This window comes from Ranitomeya variabilis, chromosome 5 (genome assembly GCF_051348905.1).
Source record: "Ranitomeya variabilis isolate aRanVar5 chromosome 5, aRanVar5.hap1, whole genome shotgun sequence".
NCBI lineage: Eukaryota > Metazoa > Chordata > Amphibia > Anura > Dendrobatidae > Ranitomeya > Ranitomeya variabilis.
The window spans coordinates 475,332,932-475,355,605 of NC_135236.1; the positions used below are offsets into that span (position 1 = coordinate 475,332,932).

Consider the following 22,674-nt stretch of genomic DNA (forward strand, 5'->3'; position numbering starts at 1 on the left):
TTACGAAAATGATGAACGATGACGATTACTGGTTGGCCTGCCTCCTTGATCCACGCTATAAAGGCAAATTGCAAAATATTATGCCACATGAGAACTTGGAACTAATATTAGCAACCAAACAATCAACTCTTGTTGACCGTTTGCTTCAGGCATTCCCAGCACACAGCGCACGTGATCGTTCTCACACGAGCTCCAGGGGGCAGCAGACTAGGAGTGTTAGGGGTGCACACATCAGAAGTGGCGTTGGACAGAGGGGTTTTCTGACCAGGTTGTGGAGTGATTTTGCTATGACCGCAGACAGGACAGGTACTGCTGCATCAATTGAAAGTGACAGGAGACAACATTTGTCCAGTATGGTTACTAACTATTTTTCATCCCTTATCGATGTTCTCCCTCAACCGTCATTCCCATTTGATTACTGGGCCTCCAAATTAGACACCTGGCCAGAATTGGCAGAATATGCATTGCAGGAGCTTGCTTGCCCGGCAGCAAGTGTCCTATCAGAAAGAGTATTCAGTGCTGCAGGGTCAATATTAACCGAAAAAAGGACTCGTCTGGCTACCCAAAATGTTGACGATCTAACATTCATTAAAATGAACCACAACTGGATTTCAAAATCTTTTGCCCCACCTTGCCCGGCCGACACCTAGCTTTCCTATGAAAAGCTCTTGCCTGTGAATTACTTTTCTAATGTCTAATTTGCTGCTGCAGATTGTACAGCATACGACATGTTTACACCTCCCTAAATGGCCAAACTCCCCACACGGGGCCGTGGTATCGCGACTTGGCGCAAGCACCCGTGAGACTGCTGTTTGTCTGAAGAGGTGGGTGTGCTCGCTTTTGGTTGACGGCATTGCTACTGGGTCCCTCATAGTACAATGTAGTGTCTCTGGCGGTGGTGGTGCGCACCCAACGTCAGACACACCGTTGTAACATGAGTGGCCCTGGGGCGGTCCCGCCGGCCTCAAGAGAGTTCCCCCCTACCCCAGCTCAAACTGGGCTCTACTACGTGCAAAATTATGTCGCACAGCTCCACCAATCTTTAGTCTATTCGCTGACATCATTCAATGTCTGGCACTGACAATACAAATTTGTAGACATCTATGATGCAACTTAAAGTAGTCTGTGTCTGTGTCCTATATTGGCACCATTAAATAGTTACTGCCAAATTACTATGTCAGAAACACAGCAGATGAGCCCACCCCTGTACCTAAGTATGCCATCTTTTTTTTTGTTTTGGTTGTTTTGCGAGACATTAACATCTATTTATATTTTGGGAGTACTGGGACAGACACTCCTTGCACTACTCCTCCACTCAGCACCAAGCTGCCTGCCCGTGTATCCATGTAACCGCTGTAAAACTGCCATGAGCCTATTGTTTGTTATTTTAGGCCTTTGATAGCCTGTCTGCGGTCCCTACTCCTCCACTGACCACCAAGCTGCCTGCCCGTGTATCCATGTAACCGCTGTAAAACTGCCATGAGCCTATTGTTTGTTATTTTAGGCCTTTGAAGCCTTTCTGCGCTCCCTCCTTCCACTAGTCCTCCACTGACCAGACCACTGCTGCCCGTGTACCCCTGGAACCAATTTTAAAGTGCCTACAGCCAGCCCATTTTATTGTGTTAGGCCTTCGAAGCCTGTCTGCGGTCCCTCCTTCCACTAGGCCTCCACTGACCAGACCACTGCTGCCCGTGTACCCCTGGAACCAATTTTAAAGTGCCTACAGCCAGCCCATTTTATTGTGTTAGGCCTTCGAAGCCTGTCTGCGGTCCATACTTCCACTAGTCCTCCACTGACCAGACCACTGCTGCCCGTGTACCCCTGGAACCAATTTTAAAGTGCCTACAGCCAGCCCATTTTATTGTGTTAGGCCTTCGAAGCCTGTCTGCGGTCCCTCCTTCCACTAGGCCTCCACTGACCAGACCACTGCTGCCCGTGTACCCCTGGAACCAATTTTAAAGTGCCTACAGCCAGCCCATTTTATTGTGTTAGGCCTTCGAAGCCTGTCTGCGGTCCATACTTCCACTAGGCCTCCACTGACCAGACCACTGCTGCCCGTGTACCCCTGGAACCAATTTTAAAGTGCCTACAGCCAGCCCATTTTATTGTGTTAGGCCTTCGAAGCCTGTCTGCGGTCCATACTTCCACTAGTCCTCCACTGACCAGACCACTGCTGCCCGTGTACCCCTGGAACCAATTTTAAAGTGCCTACAGTCAGCCCATTTTATTGTGTTAGGCCTTCGAAGCCTGTCTGCGGTCCATACTTCCACTAGGCCTCCACTGACCAGACCACTGCTGCCCGTGTACCCCTGGAACCAATTTTAAAGTGCCTACAGCCAGCCCATTTTATTGTGTTAGGCCTTCGAAGCCTGTCTGCGGTCCATACTTCCACTAGTCCTCCACTGACCAGACCACTGCTGCCCGTGTACCCCTGGAACCAATTTTAAAGTGCCTACAGCCAGCCCATTTTATTGTGTTAGGCCTTCGAAGCCTGTCTGCGGTCCATACTTCCACTAGTCCTCCACTGACCAGACCACTGCTGCCCGTGTACCCCTGGAACCAATTTTAAAGTGCCTACAGCCAGCCCATTTTATTGTGTTAGGCCTTCGAAGCCTGTCTGCGGTCCATACTTCCACTAGGCCTCCACTGACCAGACCACTGCTGCCCGTGTACCCCTGGAACCAATTTTAAAGTGCCTACAGCCAGCCCATTTTATTGTGTTAGGCCTTCGAAGCCTGTCTGCGGTCCCTCCTTCCACTAGGCCTCCACTGACCAGACCACTGCTGCCCGTGTACCCCTGGAACCAATTTTAAAGTGCCTACAGCCAGCCCATTTTATTGTGTTAGGCCTTCGAAGCCTGTCTGCGGTCCATACTTTAAATACTCCTCCACTCAGCACCAAGCTGCCTGCCCGTGTATCCATGTAACCGCTGTAAAACTGCCATGAGCCTATTGTTTGTTATTTTAGGCCTTTGATAGCCTGTCTGCGGTCCCTACTCCTCCACTGACCACCAAGCTGCCTGCCCGTGTATCCATGTAACCGCTGTAAAACTGCCATGAGCCTATTGTTTGTTATTTTAGGCCTTTGAAGCCTTTCTGCGCTCCCTCCTTCCACTAGTCCTCCACTGACCAGACCACTGCTGCCCGTGTACCCCTGGAACCAATTTTAAAGTGCCTACAGCCAGCCCATTTTATTGTGTTAGGCCTTCGAAGCCTGTCTGCGGTCCATACTTCCACTAGTCCTCCACTGACCAGACCACTGCTGCCCGTGTACCCCTGGAACCAATTTTAAAGTGCCTACAGTCAGCCCATTTTATTGTGTTAGGCCTTCGAAGCCTGTCTGCGGTCCATACTTCCACTAGGCCTCCACTGACCAGACCACTGCTGCCCGTGTACCCCTGGAACCAATTTTAAAGTGCCTACAGCCAGCCCATTTTATTGTGTTAGGCCTTCGAAGCCTGTCTGCGGTCCATACTTCCACTAGTCCTCCACTGACCAGACCACTGCTGCCCGTGTACCCCTGGAACCAATTTTAAAGTGCCTACAGCCAGCCCATTTTATTGTGTTAGGCCTTCGAAGCCTGTCTGCGGTCCCTCCTTCCACTAGGCCTCCACTGACCAGACCACTGCTGCCCGTGTACCCCTGGAACCAATTTTAAAGTGCCTACAGCCAGCCCATTTTATTGTGTTAGGCCTTCGAAGCCTGTCTGCGGTCCATACTTCCACTAGGCCTCCACTGACCAGACCACTGCTGCCCGTGTACCCCTGGAACCAATTTTAAAGTGCCTACAGCCAGCCCATTTTATTGTGTTAGGCCTTCGAAGCCTGTCTGCGGTCCATACTTTAAATACTCCTCCACTCACCACCAAGCTGCCTGCCCGTGTATCCATGTAACCGCTGTAAAACTGCCATGAGCCTATTGTTTGTTATGTTAGGCCTTTGATAGCCTGTCTGCGGTCCTTACTTTAAATACTCCTCCACTCACCACCTAGCTGCCTGTGTATCCATGTAACCGATGTAAAACTGCCATGACTGCCTACTGTTTGTTATTTTAGGCCTTTGATAGCCTGTCTGCGGCCCCTACTTGCAATACTCCTCCACTGACCACAATGCTGCCTGGAGTGCCTGCCTGTGTATCCATGTAACCGATGTAAAACTGCCATGACTGCCTACTGTTTGTTATTTTAGGCCTTTGATAGCCTGTCTGCGGCCCCTACTTGCAATACTCCTCCACTGAGCACAATGCTGCCTGGAGTGCCTGCCTGTGTATCCATGTAACCGATGTAAAACTGCCATGACTGCCTACTGTTTGTTATTTTAGGCCTTTGATAGCCTGTCTGCAGCCCCTACTTGCAATACTCCTCCACTGACCACACCAATGCTGCCCGTGTACCCCTGGAACCTATTTAAAAGTTCATAGAGCCTAGTTATATATTTTATTTACTATTAATAAGGCCATGATGGACTACGCTGTACCACGCTACAAGCTAACCAGTCGACACTTCTTTTGCGAGAAAAGCCATCCCAACCCTCCACCAGCATGTAGAAGACCGCATTGTCCATGCACTCTGGCAATCTGTGAGTACAAAGGTGCACCTGACAACAGACGCATGGACCTGTAGGCATGGCCACGGAAGATTACGTGTCCATTACGGCGCAATGGGTTAATGTGGTGGATGCATGGTCCACAGGGGACAGCCTACTAAGTCTGTCTGCAGTCCCTAATTCAAATTGTCCTCCACTGTCTAAATCGGAACTTCCACCTTCTGGCTTTCGGCCTATAGTATCAGAAATTAAACTGCATTTGGCCTTCAACTTTGGTTAGGGCCTACTAACGGCTTCTGCCCCTCCCTGGTGTTGCCCTCAACTAAATAAAGCTGAGCTTCAACCTTCCGGCTCTCATTATGTGGTTTTAAAAAAAAAAATGGTGGTTAGGGCCTACTAACGGCTTCTGCCCCTCCCTGGTGTTGTCCTCAACTAAATAAAGCTGAGCTTCAACCTTCCGGCTCTCATTATGTGGTTTAAAAAAAAAAAATGGTGGTTAGGGCCTACTAACGGCTTCTGCCCCTCCCTGGTGTTGTCCTCAACTAAATAAAGCTGAGCTTCAACCTTCCGGCTCTCATTAAGTGGTTTTAAAAAAAAAAAAAATGGTGGTTAGGGCCTACTAACGGCTTCTGCCCCTCCCTGGTGTTGTCCTCAACTAAATAAAGCTGAGCTTCAACCTTCCGGCTCTCATTAAGTGGTTTTAAAAAAAAAAAAAATGGTGGTTAGGGCCTACTAACGGCTTCTGCCCCTCCCTGGTGTTGTCCTCAACTAAATAAAGCTGAGCTTCAACCTTCCGGCTCTCATTATGTGGTTTTAAAAAAAAAAATGGTGGTTAGGGCCTACTAACGGCTTCTGCCCCTCCCTGGTGTTGTCCTCAACTAAATAAAGCTGAGCTTCAACCTTCCGGCTCTCATTAAGTGGTTTTTAAAAAAAAATGGTGGTTAGGGCCTACTAACGGCTTCTGCCCCTCCCTGGTGTTGTCCTCAACTAAATAAAGCTGAGCTTCAACCTTCCGGCTCTCATTAAGTGGTTTTAAAAAAAAAATGGTGGTTAGGGCCTACTAACGGCTTCTGCCCCTCCCTGGTGTTGTCCTCAACTAAATAAAGCTGAGCTTCAACCTTCCGGCTCTCATTATGTGGTTTTAAAAAAAAAATGGTGGTTAGGGCCTACTAACGGCTTCTGCCCCTCCCTGGTGTTGTCCTCAACTAAATAAAGCTGAGCTTCAACCTTCCGGCTCTCATTAAGTGGTTTTAAAAAAAAAAAAAATGGTGGTTAGGGCCTACTAACGGCTTCTGCCCCTCCCTGGTGTTGCCCTCAACTAAATAAAGCTGAGCTTCAACCTTCTGCTCCAAATTACCATTTTAAAAAATGCAATAGGCTTTTCCGGCCTACTAAAGGTGTCTGCCCCTCCCTGGTGTTGTCCTCAACTGAACAAAGCTGAGCTTCCACATTCTGGCTTTCGCCCTATACTATCAGATATTAAACTGCATTTGGCCTACTAGTGTGGTTAGGCCCTTGAAACAGTGTCTGCTGCTCTTGGGTTTGCTACTCCACTGAACAAAGCAATGCCGCCTGTTTAGTCCTGTTACCAATTTTGAACTGCATGTAGCCTACTTTATTCTTTGGCCCTATATCTGTTTCCTCCTCATCCTGCCCATTGCCCAGCCACTGCTAAATGAGTCTGCTGGTACATTGACCTAGACCACTACATTCCCCTTGTACTCTACACAGCCAGAATCTGTCCCTGCTGAAAGTAAGGTTCCCCTTCCCGCATGTTATACCACCTTACACAGGGACAAAGAGGAAGGTGCAGATGAAAGTGCAGGTTCCTTCATCAGGTGGGGGGGCATACTCGTTGGCGACGTCACTGGCACAGGGCCCCTCAGAGTACGCAAAAGTGTCGCTGCTGGTGGGAGGCGCCCCCGCCATGCAAACACACCGCCGTACTTTGAGGGGCCCTGTGCCAGTGGCAATGCGAACGAGTGGGCCCCCCCTGCTTGCTCAGGATCACAGCACTTGCAACTTTTAAATACTTACCTTTCCCTGCAACACCGCCGTGACGTAGTCCGCATTTCCTGGGCCCACGAAAAACTTGAGCCAGCCCTACTCCCCCCACAACTTTCCCCCAATTCCCTATGCCCAACTATTATTATACAGTTAATTAAGATTGGCAAGCTTCAGAAACAAGAATGGATGTTTTTGGCATTAAAATGGGCACTGTAGGTGTTTTCCTGGCCTCCACTCACTGCCGACTATGCTTCCCCATTGACTTGCATTGGGTTTCGTGTTTCGGTCGATCCCCGACTTTTAGCGATAATCGGCCGACTGCACTCGACTCGACTCTGGACAAAATCGGGTTTCCCAAAACCCTACTCGATCTTAAAAAAATGAAAGTCGCTCAACCCTACTTCTCACCCCCACTAGTTAGCTAGCTAAGACGCAGACCTTCCTGCTTGCTTAAAAAGCTTCTTCCTTTTGCCTCTCTGCTTTGCTTTGTTTGCATTTGTCTGATCTCTATAGACAGGATGCAAAACCTTTTATGCTCTTTGTATAATCCCCAAGGCATTGACTTGCATGCTAATGCTGATTCCAAGCTGTTGCATGACTCAGGAATATCACCAGCAAACTTAGTGCACTAGCTATTAAGGTACCGTAACATTTAGCGACGCTGCAGCGATCTAGACAACGATGCCGATCGCTGCAGCGTCGCTGTGTGGTCGCTGGAGAGCTGTCACACAGACAGCTCTCCAGCGACCAATGATGACGAAGTCCCCGGGTAACCAGGGTAAACATTCTGTACCAGAATTATCCGTGTCCGTGTGCCCCTACGTTTCTTGTGTATATCAGTGTGGCACACTTGCGGCACACGTGTGCCGCCCGTGTGCCCACTGGGTACCACACGTACCGTGCTGGGTACCACACGTACCAGCATCTGGTGCTGAAGCTGCGATTCATATCTTCTCTCCAGCAGCGTTTGCTGCAGAGAAGATATGAATAATAGTGTTTAAAATAAAGATCTATGTGTCCGCTGCCCCCCCACCCCCTGTGCGCCCCCCCGCTGGTCAGAAAATACTTACCCGCCTCCCTCGCTGCTTCCTGGTCTGGCTGCGGCTTCTAGTGTATGCGGTCATGTGGGGCCGCTGATTTACACTCATGAATAGGCGGCTCCACCCCTATTGGAGGTGGAGCCACATATTCATGAGTGTAATCGGCGGCCCCACGTGACCGCATACAGTAGAGAAGCCGCGGCCAGACCAGGAAGGAGCGACAGCCAACGAGGGAAGCGGGTGAGTATTTTCAGGACAGCGGGGGGGCGCACAGGGGGTGGGGGGGCGGCGGACACATAGATCTGTCTTTTAAACACTATTATTCATATCTTCTCTGCAGCAAACGCTGCTGGAGAGGATATGAATGGCGGCTTCAGCACCATGTGGGGGGGACAGCGCTTACTGTAGCGCTGTCTCCTGCACGCAAACGGACTGCAGACGGAGAACGTCCGTGTGCGGTCCGTGTTTTACACGGACCCATTGACTTTAATGGGTCCGTGTAATCCGTGCGCTCCCACGAACACTGACATGTCTCCGTGTTTGGCACACGGAGACACGGTCCGCAAAAAATCAATGACATCTGCACAGATGCATTGATTTTAATGGGTCTACGTGTGTCAGTGTCTCCGGTACGTGAGGAAACTGACACCTCACGTACTGGAGACACTGACGTGTGAAACCGGCCTTACAGGGTACCACATAGCAATCAACTTTGTACATTTAGGCCATGTGCACACTGAGTATTTGGGGAGTTTTTTATCTCAGTATTTGGAAGCCCAAACCAGGAGAGGAACAATCAGAGGAAAAGTATAATAGAAACACGTCACCACTTCTGCATTTATCACACACTCCTGGTTTTGGCTTACAGATACTGAGGTAAAATGCTGACCAAATACTGAATGTGTGAACATGGCCTAAGGTTGTCTTTTCAGTATATATTTTTGTCTGGGATTCTGTGTGTAGTTAATTGTATTTAATTATATTGAAAGAAGTTTGCTAATTTACCTTAAAGGCCCCGTCTCACATAGCGAGATCGCTAGCGAGATCGCTGCTGAGTCACTAGTTTTGTGACGCAACAGCGACCTCAGTAGCGATCTCGCTATGTGCGACACGTACCAGCGATCAGGCCCCTGCTGCGAGATCGCTGGTCGTGTCGGAATGGCCTGGGCCGTTTTTTGGTCGTTGAGGTCCCGCTGAAATCGCTGAATCGGTGTGTGTGACACCGATCCAGCGATGTCTTCACTGGTAACCAGGGTAAACATCGGGTTACTAAGCGCAGGGCCGCGCTTAGTAACCCGATGTTTACACCCTGGTTACCAGCGTAAATGTTAAAAAAAACAAACACTACATACTCACCATCTGATGTCCGTCAGGTCCCTTGCCGTCTGCTTCCTGCTCTGAGTGCCGCTGTACAGTGAGAGCACAGCAGTGACGTCACCGCTGCGCTCTGCTCTCACTGTACGGCGGCACTCAGTCAGAGCAGGAAGCGGACGGCAAGGGACCTGACGGACATCAGATGGTGAGTATGTACTGTTTGTTTTTTTTGGTAACCAGGGTAAACATCGGGTTACTAAGCGCGGCCCTGCGCTTAGTAACCCGATGTTTACCCTGGTTACCCGGGTGCTGCAGGGGGACTTCGGCATCGTTGAAGACAGTTTCAACGATGCCGAAGTCGTTCCCCTGATCGTTGGTCGCTGGAGAGAGCTGTCTGTGTGACAGCTCCCCAGCGACCACACAACGACTTACCAACGATCACGGCCAGGTCGTATCGCTGGTCGTGATCGTTGGTAAATCGCTATGTGAGACGGGGCCTTTACTCTATTCCCTGTTTGCATAACACGTAATCCATTTACATGGTCCTTATACTTTTACACAATCTTTTTTTTTTAAGCTATCACTTTTTTTTTCAAATTATGCTGGTTTGATAAAAATATAAAGTGCCAGCCGTTGGGGGTCTGAGATCCTCCAAATTTGAAGCCCACTGCCAACTGCTGGGGAAAATACATCTCTGGCAGCAAAGATGCAGAAATATACTTGCAGCAGCATCTCAGCATCATATTCTATAAGTTTACTGCCGCCCCTTTCCTCTGCTTTCTTGACCCACTCAGAAATGAGGTAAAATAATTGCGGAAAAAAATGGTGGACAGGTGAACTCCATTTACATTAGCCTGCCACAGTCATCACGTGACCATCTATGGGTAATCCTGTTTAGACCATCATTATTGGCAGCACATCCCCTATTTTGACAGAATGATATGCTCCCAATAACAATGATTTTTATGAACTGTCCTATCCCCCAATGAATATGCATTTTGCTTGTTCGTCGGATGATTTTGGATGATTTCTGTCATGTTTACACAATCCTGATTATTGGTTTGTCTAAACGGGCCTTTAAGGCTGCTTTCATACTTGCGTTTGGCTGGTCTGCGTATGGCTGCGTACATCTTCCGTTAAGCTCCACCTACGCTCCGCCTACTTCCGCATGCATCTTGCGTTGTCCTGCTTACCTATCTTTAACATTGGGTACACAGGGACATGTGTTGTATGCGGATGTGTCCGCATGGGATGTTTTGACGTGCCCGCCGACCACACGGGAACTCAACTGTTTGCGTTCCCGTGCGGTCGGTGGGCACGTTAAAATGCAGCATGCTGCATACAACGCATGTCCCTGTGTACCCAATGTTAAAAATAGGTAAGCAGGACGCATGCAGAAGTAGGCAGAGCGTAGGCAGAGCTTAAAGGAGGACGTACGCAGCCATACACAGAACAGCCAAACGCAAGTGTGAAACCAGCCTTAATTTACATAGAATGTAGCTTCTATCATCTGTAATAAAAAAGGGACATATACCAGGATGAGGGATACATATACCAGGATGGGGATATATATATGTACATATATATATTATCAGAATGTGGCCCAGGATAAGGGACATATACTAGCATTGGGGTTACATATACCAGGATGGGGGATGGAGGATATATATACTGGCTTTTAAACCCAACCTATGCCTGTGTGGCAAGCATTTTTATTGGTACATACTATTTCACCCGACGTCCTAGAGACGCCATTGTGTGGCATGCGCTGACTTCTGTGCCGGAGGCTTTGGACAGAAGGACACATCTCCGGTTATATTATAGATAAATATACATATATACCAAGATGGGGGCCCTGCTCAAAATCTTGCATCGGGGCCCATCACTGTACACAAGTCTGTTATGCAAGTACTTTAATTAACTATTCATCAGATGCACCACTGCAGCCAGTATATAGATTTCAGAAGCTTGATTGTACAGCAGTATTTTAGCTGACTGTGAGTATAGGAGACATAGTCTAACAGCACATTGGAAAATATATTCAATGCATCATTAAAAGGTATATGTCATCAGTTTTTTTATATGTCAGCTGACAGCAGCATGACGAAGGGACAGATACCCTAATTCCAGCGATGTGTGACTTAGTTTACTGGGTGCAGACATTATGATAGAGTCACAGTTTCTTCTGCTGCAGATCTAGCAGAGCTCAGATGTTGATACTTAAGTAACCCCACACACACCACAGCTTTCTGTGTACTTTGTATAGTGACAGTGAGCTGCTAATCAGTGCTGATAAAACGCTGATTGCATTGAAACAGCAAAACACAGCATAGCAAGTGATACATCGCTGGAATCAGGCTGTCTGTCCCTACACGATTGTTTTCTTAGATTACATAGCAAAAACCTGAAAACAGATTCCCTTTAACCCCTTAGTGACAGAGACAATTTGGTACTTAATGACCGAGCCAATTTTTACAATTCTGACCACTGTCACTTTAAGAGATTATAACTCTGGAACGCTTTATCGGATCCCGCTAATTCTGAGACTGTTTTTTCGTGACATATTGTACTTCAAGTTAGTGGTAACATTTCTTCGATATTACTTGCGATTATTTATGAAAAAAACGGAAATATGGCGAAAATTTTTAAAATTTTGCAATTTTCAAACTTTGTATTTTTATGCCCTTAAATCAGAGAGATATGTCATGAAAAATAGTTAATAAATAACATTTCCCACATGTCCACTTTACATCAGCACAATTTTGGAAACAAAATTTTTTTTTGTTAGGGAGTTATAAGGGTTAAAAGTTGACCAGCAATTTCTAATTTTTACAACACCATGTTTTTTTTAGGGACCACATCACCTTTGTAGTCATTTTGAGGGGTCTATATGATAGAAAATAACCAAGTGTGACACCATTCTAAAAACTGCACCCCTCAAGCTGTTCAAAACCACATTCAAGAAGTTTATTAACCCTTTACGTACTTCACAGGAACTGAAACAATGTGGAAGAAAAAAATGAACATTTAACTTTTTTTTGCAAACATTTTACTTCAGAACCATTTTTTTTAATTTTCACAAGTGTAAAAACAGAAATTTAACCACAAATTTTGTTGTGCAATTTCTCCTGAATACGCCGATACCCCATATGTGGAGGTAAACCACTGTTTGGGCGCACCGCAGAGCTTGGAAGAGAAGGAGTGTCGTTTTACTTTTTCAATGTAGAATTGGCTGGAATTGAGATCGGACGCCATGTCACGTTTGGAGAGCCCCTGATGTGCCTAAACAGTGGAAACCCCCCACAAATGACACTATTTTGGAAACTAGACCCCTTAAGGAACTTATCTAGATGTGTCGTGAGCACTTTGAACCCCCAAGTGCTTCACAGAAGTTTATAACGTAGAGCCGTGAAAATACAAAATCACATTTTTTCTACAAAAATGATCTTTTTGCCCCCAAATTTTTATTTTCACAAGGGTAACAGGAGAAATTAGACCACAAAAGTTGTTGTGCAATTTCTCCTGAGTACGTCGATACCCCATATGTGGGGTAAACCACTGTTTGGGCGCACCGCAGAGCTTGGAAGAGAAGGAGTGTCGTATTACTTTTTCAATGTAGAATTGGCTGGAATTGAGATCGGACGCCATGTCACGTTTGGAGAGCCCCTGATGTGCCTAAACAGTGGAACCCCCCACAAATGACACCATTTTGGAAACTAGACCCCTTAAGGAACTTATCTAGATGTGTGGTGAGCACTTTAAACCTCCAGGTGCTTCACAGAAGTTTATAACGTAGAGCCGTGAAAATAAAAAAAATCGCATTTTTTCTACAAAAATGATTTTTTGCCTCCAAATTTTTATTTTACCAAGGGTAACAGGAGAAAATGGACCCCAGAAGTTGTTGTATAATTTGTCCTGAGTACGCCGACACCCCATATGTGGGGGTAAACCACTGTTTGGGCGCATGGCTGAGCACGGAAGCAAAGGAGCGCCATTTGACTTTTCAATGCAAAATTGACTGGAATTGAGATCGGACGCCATGTCGCGTTTGGAAAGCCCCTGATGTGCCTAAACAGTAGAAACCCCCCAAAAGTGACCCCATTTTGGAAACTAGACCCCCCATGGAACTTATCTAGATGTGTAGTGAGAGCTTTGAATGCCCAAGTGCATCACAGAAGTTTATAATGCAGAGTCGTGAAAATAAAAAATAATTTTTTTTTTAACAAAAAAGATTTTTTAGCCCCCAAGTTTTTATTTTCACAAGGGTAACAAGAGAAATTGGACCCCAAAAGTTGTTGTCCAATTTGTCCTGAGTATGCTGGTACCCCATATGTGGGGGTAAACCACTGTTTGGGCGCATGGCTGAGCTCAGAAGGGAAGGAGCGCCGTTTTGGAATGCAGACTTTGATAGAATTGTCTGTGGGTGTTATGTTGCGTTTGCAGACCCCTAATGTACCTAAACAGTAGAAACCCCCCACAAGTGACCAAATTTTGGAAACTAGACCCCCTAAGGAACTTATCTAGATATGTGGTGAGAACTTTGAATGCTCAAGTGCTTCACAGAAGTTTATAATGCAGAGTAGTGAAAATAAAAAAATATTTTTTTTTCCCACAAAAAAGATTTTTAGCCCCCAAGTTTTTATTTTCACAAGGGTAACAGGAGAAATTGGACCCCAAAAGTTGTTGTCCAATTTATCCCGAGTACGCTGATACCCCATATGTGGGGGTAAACCACTGTTTGGGCGCACGGCAGAGCTCAGAAGGGAGGGAGCACCATTTGACTTTTTTAGCGCAAAATTGGCTGTCGTGTTTGGAGACCCCCTGATGTACCTAAACAGTGGAAACCCCCCAATTCTAACTCCAACCCTAACTCCAACACACCCCTAACCCTAATCTCAACCCGATCCATAATCCTAATCACAACCCTAACGATAATCACAACCCTAACCCCAAAACAGCCCTAATCTCAACCCTAACCATAACCCTAATCAAAACCCTAAATCCAACACACCCCTAACCCTAATCTCAACCCTAACCTCAATCCTAACCCTAATCCCAATACCTAACCCTAACCCTAACCCTAATCCCAACCCTAACCTTAACCCTAATCCCAACCCTAACCCTAATCCCAACCCTAATCCCAACCCTAATCCCAAACGTAACCCTAATACCAACCCTAATTCAAACCCTAACCCTAATCCCAACTCTAACCCTAACTTTAGCCCCAACCCTGACTCTAACCCTAATTTTGGCCCCAAGCCTAGCCCTAACCCTAACTTTAGCCCCAATCCTAACCCTAAATTTAACCCTAACCCTAGCCCTAACTTTAGCCCAACCCTAACCCTAAGGCTACTTTCACACTTGCGTCGTGTGGCATCCATCACAATCCGTCGTTTTGGACAAAAAACAGATCCTGCAAATGTGCCCACAGGATGCCTTTTTTGCCCATAGACTTGTATTACCGACGGATGGCCACACGTCGTGTCCATCGTGCACTGGATCCGTTGTGTTTTGGCGGAACGTCGTCACAAAAAAAGTTCAATGTAACCTTTTTTTTGTATGTCGCGTCCGCCATTTCCGCGCATGCGTGGCCGTAACTCTGCCCCCTCCTCCCCAGGACATAGACTGGGCAGCGGATGCATTGAAAAACTGCATCCACTGTCCACGTTGTGCACAATTTTCACAACGTGCGTCGGTACATCGAGCTGACGCATTGCGACCGCCCCGTACCGACGCAAGTGTGAAAGAAGCCTAAGGCTACTTTCACACTAGCGTCGTACTCGGCCCATCGCAGTGTGTCGGGCCGACGTACCGACGCTAGCATTGTAAGCGCCGCACAATGGGTGCAGCGGATGCTGTTTTTTCAACGCATCCACTGCCACATTGTGAGGTGCGGGGAGGCGGGGGTGGAGTTCCGGCCACGCATGCGCGGTCGGAAATAGCGGACACGTCGCACAAAAAAAGTTACATGTACCGTTTTTTGTGCCGACGGTCCGCCAAAGCACGACGCATCCGTCGCACAACGGATGCGACGTGTGGCAATCCGTCGCAATGTGTCGCTAATGCAAGTCAATGGAGAAAAAACGCATCCTGCAAGCACTTTTGCAGGATACGTTTTTTCTCCAACGACGCATTGTGACGGAAGCCAAAAAACGCTAGTGTGAAAGTAGCCTAACCCTAACCCTAAATTTAGCCCCAACCCTAGCCCTAACCCTAGCCCTAACCCTAGCCCTAACCCTAACCCTAGCCCTAGCCCTAACCCTAACCCTAACCCTAACCCTAACCCTAGCCCTAACCCTAACCCTAATTTTAGCCCCAACTCGTCTCTCCTGCCAGCCGGCAGATGGCGGGCGCACTGCGCATGCGCCCGCCATTTTCTTTCCCGAGGAAGAAGCCGGCCGGCAAGAGGAGACGCAGGAGGACCCAGGGACACCGGGTGAGTATGATAGGGTCCCCGAATCCCCCTATTTCTCTGTCCTCTGATGTGCGATCACATCAGAAGACAGAGAATTACAGATCGCTTTTTGTTTTTGTTTTTTTGCGGTCGCCGGTAAACAGTTAATTACCGGCGATCGCAAAACAGGGGTCGGTAAAAACCGACCCCAATCATGTTCTTTGGGGTCTCGGCTACCCCCAGCAGCCGAGACCCCAAAGATCTTCCGGGTGCCGGGCGGCGGGCGCACTGCGCATGCGCCCGCCATTTTTTCCCCGGAAAAAAGATGGCGGCGCCCATCGGGAGCCACGAGGAGCACCGGGGGAGATAGGTGAGTATTGGGGGGCTATTGGGGGCCATCGGGGACCCTATTTCTCTGTCCTCCGATGTGCGATCACATCGGAGGACAGAGAAATTAAATGGCAAATCGCGTTTTGTTTTTTTTTGTTGCGACCGCCGGTAAACGGTTAATTACCGGCGATCGCAACTCGGGGGTCGGTACAAACCCCCCGAATCATGTTCTCTGGGGTCTCGGCTACCCTCGGCAACCGAGACCCCAGAGAAAATCCGACTCTGGGGGGCGCTATTCACTTTTTCCACAGCGCCGTTAATTAATGGCGCTGTGGTTTAAGTACCCTTATCGGCCGCCGTTAAAAGGCATATCGACGGTCGTTAAGGGGTTAATGGACATCATCGCTTCATGGCTGATGAAGTGGAGCCCTCCATGCTGTAAATATACGCAGAAAATATGCAGCAGCACCAAATACTTCAAAGCAAAACTCAGCGTCCGCAAAATATACACGCATCATACTCAATATTTAAAAAAAATGAAACAGAAAACTGAGCCAGAGTACGACTTGAAAACATGCATGATGTAAAAGCATGTTCACACTGGCCATAGAAACAAACAAAACCAAAGAAAAGACAATATGGGCATACACCCTAATGAAAATACATACGTAAAAAAGCAAGTGCATTAAATAATTAACATAGGGTACTTAGTAAACACTGTTTTTGATCAAAAAAAGCATAAAGCTGTCCCACCGTGACAAGGTGTACTCAATTGGGCCAGTACCTGCACTCTCTAATCTTAAAACGTACCTAGTGTGAATAGTGGCAGAGAGTCACCGGATCCCAAGCGGACACCCAGCTTTGGAGGGACTATATATGAACTGCCCAGCTCAGTGAAAACGGGGGCACACCCAATTTGTACTGAATGCATTGGAGAGAACATCAAGCAGTGAGACTGAAGGAGAGAAGCTTACAGCAAAAGAGAACAGATTCTACCGACCCAGAACCTTAAGGGTATGTGCAGACTATGCCATTTTCTAAATTTAGGCAAAAACAGGTACACTTTAACCACCTTCTTTCATGCATGTTAGCCAAAGGAAAAAGTATCAGGGCTCATTCAGACAAGTATATGACATGTTCTTGTGTTGTCCGTGTTAAGATTAAATAGCACACGGACAACGCACAAACCAATGCTATAAGAATAGGACTGTTCAGACTGTTTTTTTCACATGGACCAAGTAACCTTGAAAAACTAAATCACAGCATGCACTAGCTTCTTCCGTATCTCAGATGACACTCACATTTTGAAGTCTAGAAAGAGCAAACAAAAAAATCGGATTCCATATGGATCATCCTTATTGCATCTGAGTTTTACAATGACAGTGTAATTATTAACATAGGAACCTGTATTTAGTCTTATCATTTTTTTAGAATGTTGATGTTTTAAAATGGAAGTGATACCAATGTAAATAACGGACATATGGATGGCACATGGATGGCATAAGGATGGAATATGGATGAAAATGTCTGATTTCTCTGGATACATTTTGGACATTTTTTTAGCCTTAGGCTATGTTCACAAACAACGACAGCTTTGCAGTGAAAGATTTGTGCAGATTTTGATGTATACTCAATTGAGATTTCCCCTCTACTGCAGCAAATTACAGAATGAAAAATAAAACTGACTTATTAGTTTGTATTCTTACCTTTACTAAGAATGCCTGACAGTCACTGACATAGTCATATTCCAAACCATCAAAAGTATAATAATGTCGATCCCCATACACAGTACACACGGAGGGGCAGGGGTAATTAGTGCAATTAAAGATTCCTCGTTTACAAACACTGCCAAGAACAAGACAATAAACAAGAGAAGGATTAGTGGAGTGCAACATTTCACCAGACTGTCATTAATTGCAATGGTGATAATGTTAAAGAAGCACTCCTCCTCCCATAAAAGTTCTCATCAAGAGAGAGCTGCTGAGAAGAAGTGAGATAAGAGTTATAACCTCTCCAGTAAAGGTACCATCACACTCAGCAACTTTGCAAAGAGAACGACAACAATCCATGACGTTGCAGCGTCCTGGATAGCGATCTCGTTGTGTTTGACACGCAGCAGCGATCTGGATCCCGCTGTACCATCGCTGGTCGGAGCTAGAAGTCCAGAACTTTATTTTGTCGCCAGGTCGGCGTGTATCGTCGTGTTTGACATCAAAAGCAACGACGCTAACAATGGATGTAATGGAGCTAACAACCAGCGGGAACGAGAAGTGAGTCGCCGTTACGCCACTGGATCGCTCCTGCATCGTTCTGGAGTTGCTGTGTTTGACATCTCTACAGCGACCTAAACAGCGACGCTCCAGCGATCTAGTTTAGGTCGGCTCGTTGTCTATATCGCCGCAGCGTCGCTGAGTGTGACGGTACCTTTTGAGTGAACTCACGGATGGATTTTTGCTTAACTCATTCTGCAGCCAGCAACGCCAACTTTATTCTCAAGGAGAACTGCAACATTTTTTTATTGAACACAATTGCAAAAATGATTTTGTGTCATAAATAGATTAATTTAAAAAAATTGTTCCCAAATGTTTCCATGTCTTTTAAACCGTCATTCTTAGCTCCCTATAAGGCCGGTTTCACACGTCAGTGTCTCCAGTACGTGAGGTGACAGTTTCCTCACGTATCGGAGACACTGACACACGTGGACCCATTAAAATCAATGCATCTGTTCAGATGTCATTGATTTTTTGCGGACCGTGTCTCCGTGTGCCAAACACGGAGACATGTCAGTGTTCGTGGGAGCGCACGTATTACACGGACCCATTAAAGTCAATGGGTCCGTGTAAAACACGGACCGCACACAGACGTTCTCCGTTTGCAGTTCGTGTGCCGTGCAGGGGACAGCGCTACAGTAAGCGCTGTCCCCCCCACTGGTGCTGAATCCGCGATTCATATGTTCCCTGCAGCAGCGTTTGCTGCAGAGAAAATATGAATAATAGTGTTTAAAATAAAGATCTATGTGTCCGCCGCCTCCCACCCCCTGTGCGCCCCCCCCCCCGCTGTTCTGAAAATACTCACCCGCTCCCTCGTTGCCTGTCGCTGCTTCCTGTCCTGGCCACACCTTCTACTGTATGCGGTCACGTAGGGTCGCTCATTTACAGTCATGAATAGGCGGCTCCACCCCTATGGGAGGTGGAGCCGCCTATTCATGACTGTAAATGAGCGGCCCCACGTGACCGCATAAAGGAGAAGATGGGGCCAGACCAGGAAGCAGCGACAGCCAACAAGGGAGCGGGTGAGTATTTTCAGAACAGCGGGGGGGGGGCGCACAGGGGGTGGGAGGGCGGCGGACAGATAGATCTTTATTTTAAACACTATTATTCATATTTTCTCTGCAGCAAACGCTGCTGCAGGGAACATATGAATCACGGATTCAGCACCAGATGCTCGTCCGTGTGGTACCCAGCACGGTGCGTGTGGTACCCAGTGGGCACACGGGCGGCACAAGTGTGCCGCACGTGTGCCACACTGATGTTCACCAGAAACGCAGGGGCACACGGACACGGATAATTCCGGTACCGATTGTTTCCGGTACCGGAATTATCTGGACGTGTGAGACTGCCCTAACGTACAGTCCCTGATAAAAATCCTCTGTCTAGGTCTTACTAAATTCTCATTTTTCTTACTTTATGAGGGTTATAGTAGTATTTTTTATTAGAATAACATCTCTTTTATAGCAATAGTCCATACAATCAATGCTTATTGTGTAATGTGCAGATGATTACTTTCATTACAATATTTTATACCTACCATGTGTAACATGGGGTAGATATGACTTCACCAGACAAGTACTCCCAATCCTTCCATGTACATGGACAGCTATCTGGTACATAGCATTTCCCTTTATGTTCTGCCATGCTACCAAAATAGAAAAAAACAATAGAAAAGCATAAATATGCATCAAATAATATTACAAATTTAGGTGCTTCTCACAAAATTAGAATATCATCAAAAAGTTAATCTATTTCAGTTCTTCAATACAAAAAGTGAAACTCCTATATTATATAGAGTCATTACAAACAGAGTGATCTATTTCAAGTGTTTATTTCTGTTAATGTTGATGATTATGGCTTACAGCCAACGAAAACCCAAAAGCCATTATCTCAGTAAATTAGACTACTTTAAAACACCAGCTTGAAAAATGATTTTAAAATCCGAAATGTTGGCCTACTGAAATGTATGTTCAGTAAATGCACTCAATACTTGGTCGGGGCTCCTTTTGCATCAATTCCTGCATCAATGCGGCGTGGCATGGAGGCGATCAGCCTGTGGCACTGCTGAGGTGTTATGGAAGCCCAGGTTGCTTTGATAGCAGCCTTCAGCTCATCTGCATTGTTATGTCTGGTGTTTCTCATTTTCTTCTTGACAATGCCCCATATATTTTCTATGGGTTTAAGGTCAGGCAAGTTTGCTGGCCAATCAAGCACAGTGATACTGTTGTTTTTAAACCAGGTATTGGTACTTTTGGCAGTGTGGACAGGTGCCAAGTCCTGCTTGAAAATTACATTTCCATCTCCAAAAAGCTTGTCGGCAGAGGGAAGCATGAAGTGCTCTAAAATTTCCTGGAAGACGGCTGTGCTAACTTTGATCTTGATAAAACAAGTGGACCTACACCAGCAAATAACATGGCTCCCCAAACCATCACTGATTGTGGAAACATCACATTAGACCTCAAGCAGCTTGGAATGTGTGCCTCTCCACTCTTCCTCCAGCCTCTGGGACCTTGATTTCCAAATGAAATGCAAAATTTACTTTAATCTGAAAACAACACCTTGGACCACTGATCAACAGTCCAGTTCTTTTTCTTCTTGGCCCAGGTAAGATGCTTCTGGCGTTGTCTATTGGTCATGAGTGGCTTGACACAAGGAATGCGACACTTGTAGCCCATGTCCTGGATACGTCTGTGTGTAGTGGCTCTTGAAGCAATGACTGCAGCAGCAGTCCACTCCTTGTGAATCTCCTCCAAATTTTTGAATGGCCTTTTCTTAACAATCCTTTCAAGGCTGCGGTTATCCCGGTTGCTTGTGTACCTTTTTCTACCAGACTTTTTCCTTCCACTCAACTTTCCATTAATATGCTTGGATACAGCAATTCTGTGAACAGCCAGCTTCTTTAGTAATGAATTTTTGTGACGTATTCGCCTTGTGGAGTGAGTCAACTACTGCCTTCTGGACATTTGTCAAGTCAGAAGTCTTCCCCATGATTGTGGAGCCTACTAAAACAGACTAAGGGACCTTTTAAAACACTTATGAAGCCTTTGCAGGTGTTTTTTGTCAATCTAATTTACTGAGATAATGACTTGTGGGTTTTCATTTGCTGTAAGCCATAATCATCATCATTAACAGAAATAAACACTTGAAATAGATCACTCTGTTTGTAATGACTCTATATTATATATGAGTTTCACTTTTTTGTATTGAAGAACTTAAAAAAAATAATTTTTTTATGATATTCTAATTTTGTGAGAAGCACCTGTAGCTATTCTTAGCCATACTACTTACCCTTGCGGACAAATGCAACCACTGGTACATGGTGGTGTTGGAATACATGTGAAATTCATAGCCAAGTTTGCACATGTAACTTCACAGCTGACACCAGCAGATGGTAAGCCCAGCACAGGGTTTCTGCAATCGAAATATATCTTTCCTTCTGGACATGTGTGACCTTCAATATAAAATAATCATATAGAAAGGGGTGTAACTATAATATGTGTGGGCGTTGCAATCACACTGGGCCCTGGATACTAGGTTGGCCCTTAGCTGGCGATCCATAGTGTCAAATGCTGCATAGAGATCCAGGAGAATCAGCATTGAGTAGTGATCATAAATCTAGCTATTAGTAGATTGTTAGACTTTGGTAAGGACATTTTCAGTAGAGTACAGAGTTGAAACCAGATTGTAAACATTGTAAGAACAGCATTATCTGAGAGATAGTGGATCAGATGGGAGTGGGCTAAAGGTACCTTCACACGAAACGACTTTGTAACGATATCGCTAGCGATCCGTGACGTTGCAGTGTCCTGGCTAGCGATATCGTTTAGTTTGACACGCAGCAGCGATCAGGATCCCCCTGTGATGTCGCTGGTCGCTGAATAAAGTTCAGAACTTTATTTGGTCGTCCAATCGCCGTGTATCGTTGTGTTTGACAGCAAAAGCAACGATACCAGCGATATTTTACACTGGTAAACAGGGTAAACATCGGGTTACTAAGTGCAGGGCCGCGCTTAGTAACCCGATGTTTACCCTGGTTACCAGTGTAAAATGTAAAAAAAACAAACAGTACATACTTACATGCGTCCCCCGGCGTCCGCTTCCCACACTGACTGAGCGCCGTAAAGTGAAAGTGAAAGCACAGCACTGCGGTGACGTCACCGCTGTGCCCTGCTACTGCCGGCGCTCAGTCAGTGCAGGAAGCGGACGCCGGGGGACGCATGTAAGTATGTACTGTTTGTTTTTTTTACATTTTACGCTGGTAACCAGGGTAAACATCGGGTTACTAAGCGCGGCCCTGCGCTTAGCAACCCGATGTTTACACTGGTTACCCGGGGACCTCGGCATCGTTGGTCGCTGGAGAGCGGTCTGTGTGACAGCTCTCCAGCGACCAAACAGCGACGTTGCAGCGATCGGCATCGTTGTCGCTATCGCTGCAGCGTCGCTCCATGTGAAGGTACCTTAAGTGTTCCAGAAGTTTAGACATGAAGGGGAGATTAAAGATATGTCTGTAGTTACAGTAGCAGCGCAGTTCTCGAGGGATGGTTTTTTAAGTAATGGGTGTATGCTGGCATTTTTGAAGGAGGAGGGAAAGATACAAAATGAGAAAGAGAAGTTAAATATTTTAGTTAGGTGAGTGCTGACAGCTGGGGAAAGGAACTGAAGGAGATGTGAGGGAATAGGGTCACTAGTGCAGACAGTAAAGCGAGAAGATGCGAGGAGCCTGGGAACTTCTACTGTGACTGATTCAAAGACAGAAAGTGAGCTAGATGAAGTGCA

The 22,674-nt window shown here is 46.4% G+C and overlaps 1 protein-coding gene across 1 annotated transcript in view; it reads right to left on the minus strand.

The window, feature by feature from the left end:
• OTOGL (otogelin like) overlaps positions 1-22,674 on the minus strand; it is a 332,429-nt gene that overhangs the window by 234,717 nt on the left and 75,038 nt on the right. The window contains exons 21-23 of the mRNA XM_077262892.1: positions 21,187-21,349; positions 19,436-19,543; positions 17,335-17,473 (exon numbers count right to left, since the gene is read on the minus strand). Of these exons, the coding sequence (XP_077119007.1) occupies positions 17,335-17,473; positions 19,436-19,543; positions 21,187-21,349 (410 nt within the window). The remainder of the gene's footprint in view (positions 1-17,334; positions 17,474-19,435; positions 19,544-21,186; positions 21,350-22,674) is intronic.